Source organism: Thamnophis elegans, chromosome 10, assembly GCF_009769535.1.
Source record: "Thamnophis elegans isolate rThaEle1 chromosome 10, rThaEle1.pri, whole genome shotgun sequence".
NCBI classification, from domain to species: Eukaryota; Metazoa; Chordata; class Lepidosauria; order Squamata; family Colubridae; genus Thamnophis; species Thamnophis elegans.
In genome coordinates, this window is record NC_045550.1 from 62,752,814 (window position 1) to 62,764,425 (window position 11,612).

At 41.6% G+C, this 11,612-nt stretch overlaps 1 protein-coding gene and 3 non-coding genes across 6 annotated transcripts; all 4 read right to left on the reverse strand.

The window, feature by feature from the left end:
- Positions 1 to 567: 567 nt before the first annotated feature.
- Positions 568 to 9,528, reverse strand: EIF4A2 (eukaryotic translation initiation factor 4A2). 3 transcript variants are annotated; one of them, XM_032225158.1, is made up of 11 exons: positions 9,450 to 9,528; positions 6,786 to 6,828; positions 6,565 to 6,697; positions 6,193 to 6,332; positions 4,328 to 4,496; positions 4,061 to 4,170; positions 3,706 to 3,849; positions 3,287 to 3,424; positions 2,809 to 2,898; positions 2,521 to 2,600; positions 568 to 1,236 (listed from the first exon to the last, which is right to left on the reverse strand). In XM_032225158.1, the coding sequence occupies exons 1-11, from the start codon at positions 9,476 to 9,478 to the stop codon at positions 1,092 to 1,094; spliced, it is 1,221 nt and encodes a 406-aa protein (XP_032081049.1). In that variant the 5' UTR covers positions 9,479 to 9,528; the 3' UTR covers positions 568 to 1,091. The 3 variants fall into 3 exon arrangements, with proteins under 3 accessions (XP_032081049.1, XP_032081050.1, XP_032081051.1); XM_032225160.1 differs by lacking the exon at positions 568 to 1,236 and adding an exon at positions 1,367 to 1,983; XM_032225159.1 differs by lacking the exon at positions 2,809 to 2,898.
- LOC116514493 lies at positions 3,494 to 3,672 on the reverse strand. Its single transcript, XR_004256131.1, has one exon. It is a non-coding gene; the product is annotated as a small nucleolar RNA SNORA81 (small nucleolar RNA).
- LOC116514485 lies at positions 3,900 to 4,029 on the reverse strand. Its single transcript, XR_004256123.1, has one exon. It is a non-coding gene; the product is annotated as a small nucleolar RNA SNORA63 (small nucleolar RNA).
- On the reverse strand, positions 6,407 to 6,477 carry LOC116514495. Its single transcript, XR_004256133.1, has one exon. It is a non-coding gene; the product is annotated as a small nucleolar RNA SNORD2 (small nucleolar RNA).
- Positions 9,529 to 11,612: the final 2,084 nt, after the last annotated feature.

The following is an 11,612-nucleotide window of genomic DNA, read 5'->3' on the forward strand; positions in this document are numbered from 1 at the left end:
AACATTAGGTATAACTTAACTAACATTAACATTAGGTATCCTTAACTGATGCCTGATCACTTAGTTACTGATCAAAGTTACAATATATCTCCCCAAGAATTGCATGTTGCCTGATTTTGAAGTCGTGATGGATGCCCCGTTATGTCAGCATTTACAGCTATTTATAAACATTCAAATCAGTCACTTGATGACTGCTTAACGACTGGCATGATTTATGAATGTACTTCTGGGCTCAACAGCCATAAGCCAAAAGACTACATGAACCACTATCTCCACTAGGCAGACAGAAACAAATAAATAACTTGCTACTATTATGTATAGTTGAATGTGGCACGTGCAAGATACGTATCTGGCAGTCTGTGTAAAGATTGAAAACGGAAACCCAGAACTGCACTGCCAATTTCCAAAAAGCATCCAGTTCATCCAATGAAGTGAATATATAATATTTTATTGAACATTCAAACTTCATTAAGACATGTGCAATATGGCAATTTAATGGGTTTAAACCCTAACTAAGACAATATTAATGATTGCTTTCAGGGTTTAGCAACAGGGTCCAGATCACACTTAACACTAATTAAATACTTTATTCAATAAATACATACCAAACAAAAAATGCATTTTTATGTTCTTATAAAAGATTAGTCATTTTGAAAGGCCTTTCCAATTTACTCTAATATAGGATTATAACATACAATAAAGGTAGGTATGCTAGTTTAACATAATTGGCTGATTTTATACAGCACTTATATCTTTTAGTCCATAAGTAAATTATTAAATGATAAAGAACATCTAGCACTACCACTTCTACAGAACTAGGAAATAAATTTCTAATAAAGAAAAAATTTACAGACCCCATGACTTTCCACCCAACCCCAACAGTCTAAACCCTAAAGAGGAGAAAGCCAATGGCTCTCCCCCACAAAAGCTCACGACAAAATGTCGCTTTGCTTATCAAAAATCTGTATTTCTGATCCGTAATGAGCATTGAGACAAGATTCAATGTATCCCCCAAGAAGCACAATGCACGTTGTGGATCGCCTGGTCAGCAATAGCGAGCACTGCATTCCAAAAACATCTCAACCCAGGGATTAAATGAGGTCAGCCACATTCATAGGCATTTCCTCCACTGTAGTATTGTAGAAAGTCTCAATATCCCGAAGGATCCGCTTGTCCTCCTCAGTGACAAAATTTATAGCCACACCTTTCCTGCCAAAACGACCACCTCGACCAATCCTGCAGACAAAACAAAGACATTGAACATTAGTCTTCTTTGACAAATAACAAAACCTGTTTTGGGGTGAGGGAGCCAGAAACTAGTAATGACACTCATTGCCAGATTAATGTTATTACAATCTCTTATGCTATTTTTTGTTGGCCTGAGCATTTTAAAAGCATAGCAAATATTGACTAATACTTTGATTACAGAACAGCTTCTCAGTTTTGGTGTAGACAGGATATATTACATTCAACATGACTCCCAAGTAATTTTTTTGCTGATCTCATCCCCTCCTTATTTTGGAGAACTTTGGCAAAAAGTTCTCCCACACCATTTCTTCTGAACACGGACAGAGCTTGATGTCAGCCTCCAAATTACCAAGCTTGTTTTAAATCAGAGACTCTCTCATTCCAATTGCAGTTCTTAAAAGCCAAGAGTTAATACTGTATTTTCAAAGAGACAAAGAACTTTTATTCATCAGTGGGAAAACTTATCACCATCTGTCAAAACAAACAACTTAAAAATTAAACAGTACTGGGCACACAGTAGATCTACAGGTTGACAAACCCACAACTTCTGCTTCTACCTGGTCAAACCATTAAGAGCTTTTTAAGACAAACATAGCTCACAACAGTCATTACAAAAGAAAAGTATATAAATACCAACTCGCTCTTTATGCAAACAGTGTGCCGCTTACGAATCCACGTCCTAAATTACGTCGTCGTTTCTGAGCACCATCTCGTCATCAACTGGGCTAGCGACTCCTGTATTTTTTTGTATCAAGTAATAAGGTACAATTTACTTCATTTACGGACAAAGCCACTAAGATAGACAACAGCTTAGGGAGGTAAATTTAAAGTTCTACTAGAAGACACCAGAGAAAGAATCCCAATGTAAGAGGAACCAAAGGAGGCAGTGGAGGCATTGGCACAAAGAAATGTCCAATAAAGCAATATTAAGCTAACAACAACTTTATGAAAAGCGCAAACCTCTGAGCATGTTTTCCTAAAATCACAATACACAATGGCAACTTCTTTAAAACATATTTGCAAACTTCAAGCATCTGACTAAGGAGGTTAATTTAGCAGTCTTTGCTATCTTTAGTAATTATCAAAAATTGAATAAACAAGTTTTCCCACTGTTTTGTTTCATTGGCTAATCAAGAAGCTCTGCCCCTCCCATCCTCAACACACTATGCGCGCACAATAAACACACACACATTATATAATGCAAGAAAGCGAGGGAGGTTTGAAGATGTGAAGGTTCAGACTTCAGAATTGAAATTCAAAAATTCAACTTACCTGTGAATATAGTTTTCACGATTGGTTGGCAGATCGTAATTTATAACCAACGATACTTGCTGCACGTCAATGCCACGAGCCTGTAAAACAAAGGCAAAGCACTGAACAGCACACTTCAAGCCTGGAGGTCAAGGTATCTCAATTCTGCTGGACAATATAGTTTAATATACGTCAGTTAATAAGTCCACATCATGGTATGAACTTGCTCTGCCAAGAGCTTGGGAAACTTAGGTTACAATGACCCACATAAAACAAATCAGTTTAAGCTCAATGACTACTGAAACTCACCAGCAAATCAGTAGTAATTAGGACACGGCTTGATCCTGACCTAAACTCTCTCATGATAACATCTCGCTCCTTCTGATCCATGTCACCATGCTGTAGAGATTTTTTTATAAATACAAAGAGTTAACCATGTCAACCAGCTTTTATTTCTTTGAGTTTTGCTAGTCAATTTTTTAAAATATGCAGGCTTTTAAATAAAATAGTATCTTTTACTGTATTCTATTGTGGACTAGACAAGAGGAATTGAGCACGTGGGACAGTCAGTACACACAAGCAGAATCCAGTAATTATTTTTATTTCTAAGAGAATCTGGTGTTCAGTCACTGGAGGAGGACCAATTCCTAAAATAAACAAAGGACCTACTGATGAAACTACCTGACTTCTGATGTACTACAGAGCTCAGGGAACTGGAATAGGGGACATGTCCCAATATTTTGCATTTGAACCATATCATAGAACCTATCTTCGGATATCTTCTTACCAGAGCAGAAACAGTGAAGTCTCTTGCATGCATTTTCTCTGTAAGCCAATCTACTTTCCTTCTTGTATTGAGGAAAATAACAGCCTGGGTAATAGTCAAAGTTTCATATAAATCACACAGGGTATCCAGCTTCCATTCCTGTGAAATTAAGGAAGCGACCATAAGCACAGAAAAAAAACAGTGCAAAATAAAACTTCCAGCACTATATAGTGTTGCACCAAGTCTCCAGACTAGGACACTGGACATTAAGAAAGAGGTCCACCCAAGTCACACTTGATTCAGTGCATTTCTTCTTCTTCTTGTGTGTACCGTGCTAGCATTACCACAAAAGCCAAGGAAATACCCCAACTTGTGCAGTTTTAGCATAGTGCTTGTAACAAGAAGTCAAACTAGCTTCACTGGTTCATCATCTTCCTTACCTCTCTTTCCACATTAATGTAGAATTGCTTGATACCCTCAAGGGTCAATTCTTCTTTCTTCACTAGAATACGAATAGGGTCTCTCATGAACTTTTTGGTCACTTCTAACACATCCATTGGCATAGTTGCAGAGAGCAATACAACCTGGTTCACGAAAATTAAAACATTAGTCTGCCCAAAGGTTTAAGAGGCGAATGTATGAAACCAAGCGTCTTTGTCTGCTACGGAATCAAAACAGACAAAGATAGAATAGAGACAATTTTGTTTTATGCAGGGGGAACGACAATACAGCACTTCACAGCTACATTGTAACTTTACCTGCATTATTACATGACTGCATCACGTTTCACTTTACCTGAATGTTTGTGCTTAACTTCTGAAAAATTTCATAGATCTGATCCTTAAACCCCCGGCTTAACATTTCATCTGCTTCATCTAAGACAAACATTTTGATCCATTTAGGTGCTACAAAGAAAAAAAAAAACCAGGCTCCATTTAAGTATTCTTATAAATAATATTTGGCATTATTAAAATTTTACTTTTGTTTAAATCATGAATTTTTAAACCTATGCCTACTTTGATACATCCTATAGAGATTTCAAATAAGCATTAAAGTACTTACACAGATAGCGCCTATTTAACATATCAAATACACGTCCAGGAGTTCCCACCACAATGTGGGGAGCCTCTGCTTGGAGCTTCTGCATCTCATTGCGAACATTTGTACCACCAATGCAAGCATGACAAGTGGCGCCCATATAATCTCCAAGTGCCAAAATAACTTTCTGGATCTGAAATGACATAAATCTCAATTAGAATTTTACTACTTGGGGTGTATGTGTGTCTCTACCGTGTTTCCATTGGCCAGTTTCCCAATGGATTCATAATATAGCAATAGGACTTATATATTGCTTCATAGTGCTTTTAACAGCCCTTTCTAAATGGCTTACAATGTCAGCCCATTGCCCCAATAATCTGAGTCCACATTTTACAGTCTTTGGATGGTTGAGTCAACTTTGAGCCACTCAGGATCGAACTCCTGGCAGTGAGCAGTGACGTAAACTGCAATATGCAATACTGCATTCTAACCATTGTGCCACCATGGCTCATATTTGATGAGGAAGCTCAAATGAGATCTGACAATCTTTCTTTACCCACAAATACCATATTTGTAGAATCTCAAATGATACTGCATGAGGAGGGAATTTTGGCTCTATAAAATAAAGCTGACAGCTAGCCAAGAACCATACGCTCATTATGATACCATGCCAAAACCATTATCAGGCATTTCTCTATAGACAAGCAGACTCAATCTAGTCTTTTGGAATTATCAGTTGTTAAGTCAGCAAGATAAAACTGACTCTTTATTAGATGACACAACACTAGCAGAGGTCTAAAAATCATTTAAATCTGAAACATTTCAAGTTCAAAAACACGCCCCTCAAATATCACCCAGAAAGATTCTCAACTTAAGAGCTCTCCCAAAAATGTTCAGGTCATTATTGCTGAATGCCTCCAATAAGTTCAGAACCATGTGGAAACTTGAAATGTTCTGTACACCTCAATTTTAAAATCAGATGATGATGCATAACAATTTACGTGGCTGACATGACCAAAAAAGCTATTTACTGCTAAAAATAACTTTGGGCTTGTTGCTTTGTCCTCAAAGAATAACTATTAAGCAGTACAAGGTGAGTAGACATCTAACTGCATTTTAGTTGTATGCTCAGATGCACCAGGAGTGTTTTTCGAAGGTACTTTGAGTTACTCTCCGCATGAACATTTTCTTTCACCAAGCATAGCACAGTATTGCTGTAAAATTGGCCTTCAATTTCTTCAACATTACCACCAGATTATAGTATTTAGAGAGCCAGTTTGGTGTAGTCATTAAGACAGTGGATTAGAAAGAGAAGCTTAGTTCATTCACGTTCTTGCTTGGCCATGAAAGCCACTGGAGAACCTTGGGCCAGTCTCTCTCAGTTCAGCTTACCTCACAGGGTTGTTGTGGGGAAAATAGGAAAAAGAATGTTTGTTGGGTAGGTTCACTGCCTTATTTGTAAAAATAAGACTGAATATCAATAATAAAAAAATAATAAAAATTTAAATATAGTTCTGCAAAAATGCAGTTCAAAATAGAGGCCAAGAGACTGACACAGTACAATTTGCACACATATAGAGAAAAACTGATTACATGCACACAGGCATTTTCATGTTGCAGAAACTACATGCATTCTTAGAATACTTTTCCTCAGAGAAATTGTTTGCATTTTGCATTTTAACAATTTTCACTTAAGCTCCTGCACAGCTATTACTGCACTTCATTCCATTATCTGCCTCAGTCATATCTGATATCTTGACCTTTTCCAGATTTATTAACCCAAAGGCAATGAGCAGCCATTACAAACTTGCAAGAAATCCTGCTGTTATGTTATGACACTTGAAACCTATGCAACATGTAAGCAGCTTTTTCAACTACATTATCGATACCTGTTGAGCCAGTTCTCTGGTGGGGGCCAATACTAGTGCTTGGGTCTCCTTGAGATCAATCTCCAACTGTTGCAGGATTGAAATAGCAAATGTGGCTGTCTTGCCAGTACCTGACTGAGCTTGAGCAATCACATCATACCCTAAAAAAAGGATAGATATTTACTGCTCTCACACAACACATTAAGGTTGCAATTTAACTATACATTTCCTTTTCAAGTGATCAGTGTTACAAATAGTCTCCATTTTTAGGTCAGTCCCGAAAGATGGAATACCATCATCTCACTTCACAAGGAAATATGAATTTCCACCCAAGGCAGAGCAGCTCAGACCAAACCTTTGTGTCTATTAAAAAAAATCTTCACTATGGCTTACCTTTAATACATGGAATAATAGCACGTTGCTGGATAGCTGAAGGCTTCTCAAAACCATAGGCATAAATTCCTCTCAGAAGGGATTCTTTTAAATTCATGTCATCGAAATTGTCAACAATTTCATTCCAATTGCTCTGCAAGAAGAAAAAGCAAATTTTAATATGCCTCATCATCTTTCTACACAAGCTTGTAAAAAACAACAACTATCACTAACATACAAACCTCAATGACACCATCAGGATCCATTCCCTCGGGGCCATGGTCTCTATCAAAGTAAGAGAAGCATACATTGTTAACCAAATTTAAGAATTCTTGAATTCTTATTAGTATAACATATCTGAAAGCTGTCAAATATGCAGTAATTATTGCTAAGACCATATCTACTCAACAGTTAAGTGTACTTTCACAATTTTTCTAACATTACTAAATCATTCATGATCATATACATACCATTAAAAAATCATGAAAAAATAAGTAGTTCCATTTAATAACTTTGGTTGTTTCTCACTAATCTACTTATGTTAGCACATTACATGCAGTCCTTGAATTAGAACTATTCATTTAGTGACAGTTCAAAGGCACAGAAGGAACTTATAAGCCCTTTTCATACTATGATTCCTGTAGCATCCACGTGGTCATGTGATCAAAATTCAAATGCTTGGCAACTGGCTACTATTTTTGACAGTTACAGTATGGTGGAATCACATAGCTATTTTATGGAACCTTCTGACAGGTCAAACTAATGAGGGGAGCCTGATTCTCTTACCAACTCTCACCAATTTAATTTAACTGTGATTCACTTAACAGCCATGGCAAGAAAAGTTGTAAAATGGGGCAAAACTCACAACTGATTTACATAACAATGGAAATTTCAGACTCAATTGTGGTCATTTGTCAAGGACTATCAGTAGTATTTTGCTTGCAGTGTACATTAAGAATGCATGCCTTCTCAAAATGTACAGATAGTCCTCAATTTACAAGTTTGTTTAGTGACCATTCAAAATTACAAGGATCCTGAAAAAATGTGACTTATGACAGTGGCAACCATAGTTGCATCTCCATGGCCATGTGATCAAAATTCAGACACTTGGCAACTATGATGGTTGCACTATCCAGGGGTCAAGTGATCATCCTTTACAATCTTAACAGGGAAGCCAGATTCACTTAACCATATTACTAACTTAACTGCAGTGATTCACTTAACAACTGTGGCAAGAAAGGTTGTAAAATGAGGCAAAACCCATTTAGCAGCAAAAAATTCCAATTTTAAGTCAAGGACCATTTGTGTACGTCCCTTCTAAAGCCTTTAGAGTGCATTTAATTATGGACTACCCCTCCAGGTTCCCTCAAAAGTATCTTCCCTACTTTATGTTATCCTCATAACTCTGGGTTGTCTGTGACCCAAGTTCACAACTGGCAATTGTTATTGCAATTCTACATTTACTGTCTCACTGGCCCCATGAAAATCAGTCTGCATTGAAATATTTGAGCCTCAATCACATTATGGCGTGCATTTGGGAAGCCATCATTCATCCTTCTCTCATTTGAGAAAAAAAAAGCAAGCTTTCAAATGTTCTGCATTGACCTCTGATGCTAATAGAAATACCCCGGGGAAGTCAAAATAACAGCAGGCCACAGCATACAGTTGCTCTGCTTCTGCCATAATACTTGGCAGTGATCTATATAAAGTATTTGGCTAAATTTTGTTGTGTTCCCCAAAAATACTTTAAACTATTAAATCTATTTTTCTTGCCTTTAAAATCTAGTCCTAGAAAATAATAGTTTTTCTCAACGTCTATGGAGATTCTCAGTCATTCAGGTCATAGTTGTGACCCAAAGGTGCCTTTTGAAAAGGCAAACTGAACTTTCAGTTCTGGAGATCAGAAGCGATTCTTCTTCAAAGAAAAACAAGAAAGTCCAGTTGCCTCTTGAAAAAGCACCTTTGGACTTTTCCCCAATTTTAATTGAGTTTTTTGGGGATAAAAAAAGGACCTCTCATCGCCTCACACAAGAAATGGCAAGCCAATGATAGCTGTGGACTGTGTATATACACCGTAGGCTTAATAATAAAATAAATAGATGCCTGCATGCAAACAACACACTGATCCTTATGGCTTATTTTCTTCGATTAAATCGGGGCCCAGCATGGCAGATCCAATCAATTTTAGGATTCCCACCTGCGAAAAAAATCCATTGGGTTGCCCAGGCAACCCCCGTCCACGTGGAACCCCAAAATGACCGTCTCTTGCAAGGATTCGTGGAATGAAGAAAGCGGGCAAAGAGGAAGGAGGGAAGGCCCGTGTGCAGTAGGGGCGAAGGAGGAAAATCATTGATCAAGTGAGGAAAACGTGGACAGGGGAACGTTATCACCGCGCCATTCCGGGCCTTCTCTTCCCCTCAAAAAGTCCGCCGAACTCTCGCGAGAGCTCCACCCTCTCGAAGTCGAGCGCAAGCCGGTGACGGACGAGGCTGTCGGCAAACCAACGGCTTACCAGCCGCGCCCCTCCCTGTTCTTCTCTTCACCCCACCCCACCCGCGGACGAAAATGGACTCGTCCGAGGCGGCCGCCCGCCCGCTTGGGCGAAACCATGTGGTGGCTCGAAGGGATGGCAACAGGGCCATCTACTGCACGCTCGAGACCAACGGTCGGATTTTCCGTCAAAAGCCCCCTCAGTTCCCTGACAAGCCGCTTGAGGCACTGGCGAGGGAGAAGACCTCTCCTTATCCCAAGGGCAGGAGGAGGAGGAAGCGGAGCCAGAAAGGGACCCTCCCCGCGGCGGCCGCCTCCAGGAACCCCCCGCTTCTTCCCATCACACCTACAGCCCTGAATAAGATTCCCTTTAAAAGCCTCCCCGCCGTCTTCTCTTCGCCCACGCCGGAATATACCTGCTGTAATCAGCGGATCCGCCTGACATGTTCCGATTGCTGCCGCTCTCCTCAACTGAAAAGGCAGCGTCGCCGCGGCGCCCGCTTTATATATCCCTCCCCCCTGGCCGGATCTACTTTTACTCCCCTTCCTCCCCCCACCCCCACCCCGAGTATGAGAACTTCATGGCAGGGGGATCCCGTGCAGGTCTGCCCCACCCCCTTTCCTGTCCATGGACACATCTCAGGCTCAGGGAGGGTGGTCAGGAGAGAGAGAGAGAGGGAGGGAGAGAGAGAGAGAGATTATTCCAGGCGGGCCGCAACGCCTGGGTCAGGGCCGTAAAAGAACGGAGCTCGGCGGGAGGGACTACTTTATGCCGCGAGACGCGGAAGGATATTGCAGCAGTGCAGTGGTACGGCATACGTCCCGCTTCAAACCTCCCCCCCACCTCTGAACTCATCCCCCCCCCCCGCCTCGTAAACGGGGCTTACTAGGCGGCCCCTGCCTCGGCGAAGAAGCGGGAGGAGGGAAAAGGGAACGAAAAATGGCGGCGGCTCTCCCTGCCTGAGGGGGATTCTGGGCGGAAAGGCGGAGGAGAGGGGCCCACGAGAAGAAGGGGTGGGAGAACAGGGTCTTTGAGCCTGGAAAGTGAGGCAGAGCCGCCCCATCTCAAGGAAGGACGGCGGTGGGGGTGATTTTAAAGGTTCTGTCGCCTCAGAACCCGCCGAGCCCTTTAAGGAGGGAATCTTGGTGGTTACCGGGCGGTCTTTCCCCCCCCCCAGGGTGGGCTTATTTGAGAGACCGGGGGGGGGGGCTTCAATCTGCGCGGCAGTATTGGAAAAAAGAAGAGGGGCGGCAAGGAGAGGAAGAGATGAAGCAGTTTCTTCATCCCCCTCACCGCCCCGGTTTCTTTCCAGATCTGTGGGGGTTATTCCGTGGGGGGGTAGAGGGGCGTCCGGCCTGACACGTGTGGCGGGATGAGGGGGAGGGTCGCGGCTCGTCCTTACATTCCATTCATCCCCCACCCACCCTCATTTTAGGGTGCGCTTGGAGGGCGCGAGGTTGGGGAAGGAAGGGGGACGGAGGCCTGTGGACTTAGACCTCGCCCGCCTCTTCCCTAAGATTGAAGTCGGGCGGGCGCAACCGCCGGCCTTGCCTGCCGAGGGGCGAAACGGTTGTTTTTTGAATGGAAAAGCGTCTGGTTGATTGGGCGGAGAGCCGTCTAGTACGTTGATTATTTGGTTGGCGGACGAGGCTGCCAGAAGTTTGGTGAGGCAGGGAGGGTGACAGAAACGAGGAAGGCTGGAGGTCGCTTGCGGGGAAAGAAGGAAGAAGAGGCGAGAAGTCAACGTGAGAGAGGAAAAACCAATTTTTATACTCACAATTCAAAAGACAAGTCCGGTTCACAATTCAAAACTTTTTATTGCAAGGAAATTGAATAAGCGGTTGCAAGCGCGGCCTCCCAGGTTCTTCCCCATGGCTTGAATGCTAGGAGCGCAAAGACAGATTTCAAGTAATATAATTTATACGTTTCTACTCATCATACATGACACTTAAGCCCTCCCCATTTTCTTCTGAAGTTCTTTCGCATTTCAGCATGACTTTTCCTGCAGTCCCCCCCTTTTTTTCTTATCTGCTTCTTTTGGTTGTTTAGATCTCACCAATTGGTGTGCTTGTCTGTATTTCAAAGTCAAAGGAATTTTACAATCAAGAAAAACAGCGCCAAGAGTCTCACCCCTTTGTGTTACATTTTTACACTTTATATGAAAGAGTAACTTGTTATTTATTTATTTCCTTCATCGGGCAAATGGATGGAAAGAAATTGGGGGAAGGGGGTGCATGGGAAAGTAATATTAACGCCAAGGGGACAAGAGTTAACAAAGACTGTGATGATAGCTTCTTGCTACGTATCCTTTTAAAAGGAATCGGAGAAGATTATTGTACCTGCTTCATGTTTTTGTTGTTGTTAGTTGCAAAATCGTGTCCTACCCATCACAACCCCACGGACAACTTTCCTCCAGGACAACTTTCCTCCAGGCCTTCCTGTCTTCTACCATCCCCTGAACTCCATTTAAACTCACACCTATTGCTTCGGTGACTCCATCCATTCTCTGTCCTCCCCTTCTTCTTTTGCCCTCAGTCTTTCCCAGCATTAGGCTCTTCTCCAGTGATTCCTTCCTTCT

Bases quoted from the DNA above. Each gene is read 5' to 3' on its own strand.
- EIF4A2 (XM_032225158.1), bottom strand. From the start codon at position 9,478: ATGTCAGGCGGATCCGCTGATTACAGCAG. The intron at 6,333-6,564 runs GTAAGCCATAGT...TCCTTTTTTTAG, and splicing joins TATTATTCCATGTATTAAAG to GGTATGATGTGATTGCTCAA. The intron at 3,850-4,060 runs GTAAAGTGAAAC...TTCGTGAACCAG, and splicing joins AGTTAAGCACAAACATTCAG to GTTGTATTGCTCTCTGCAAC.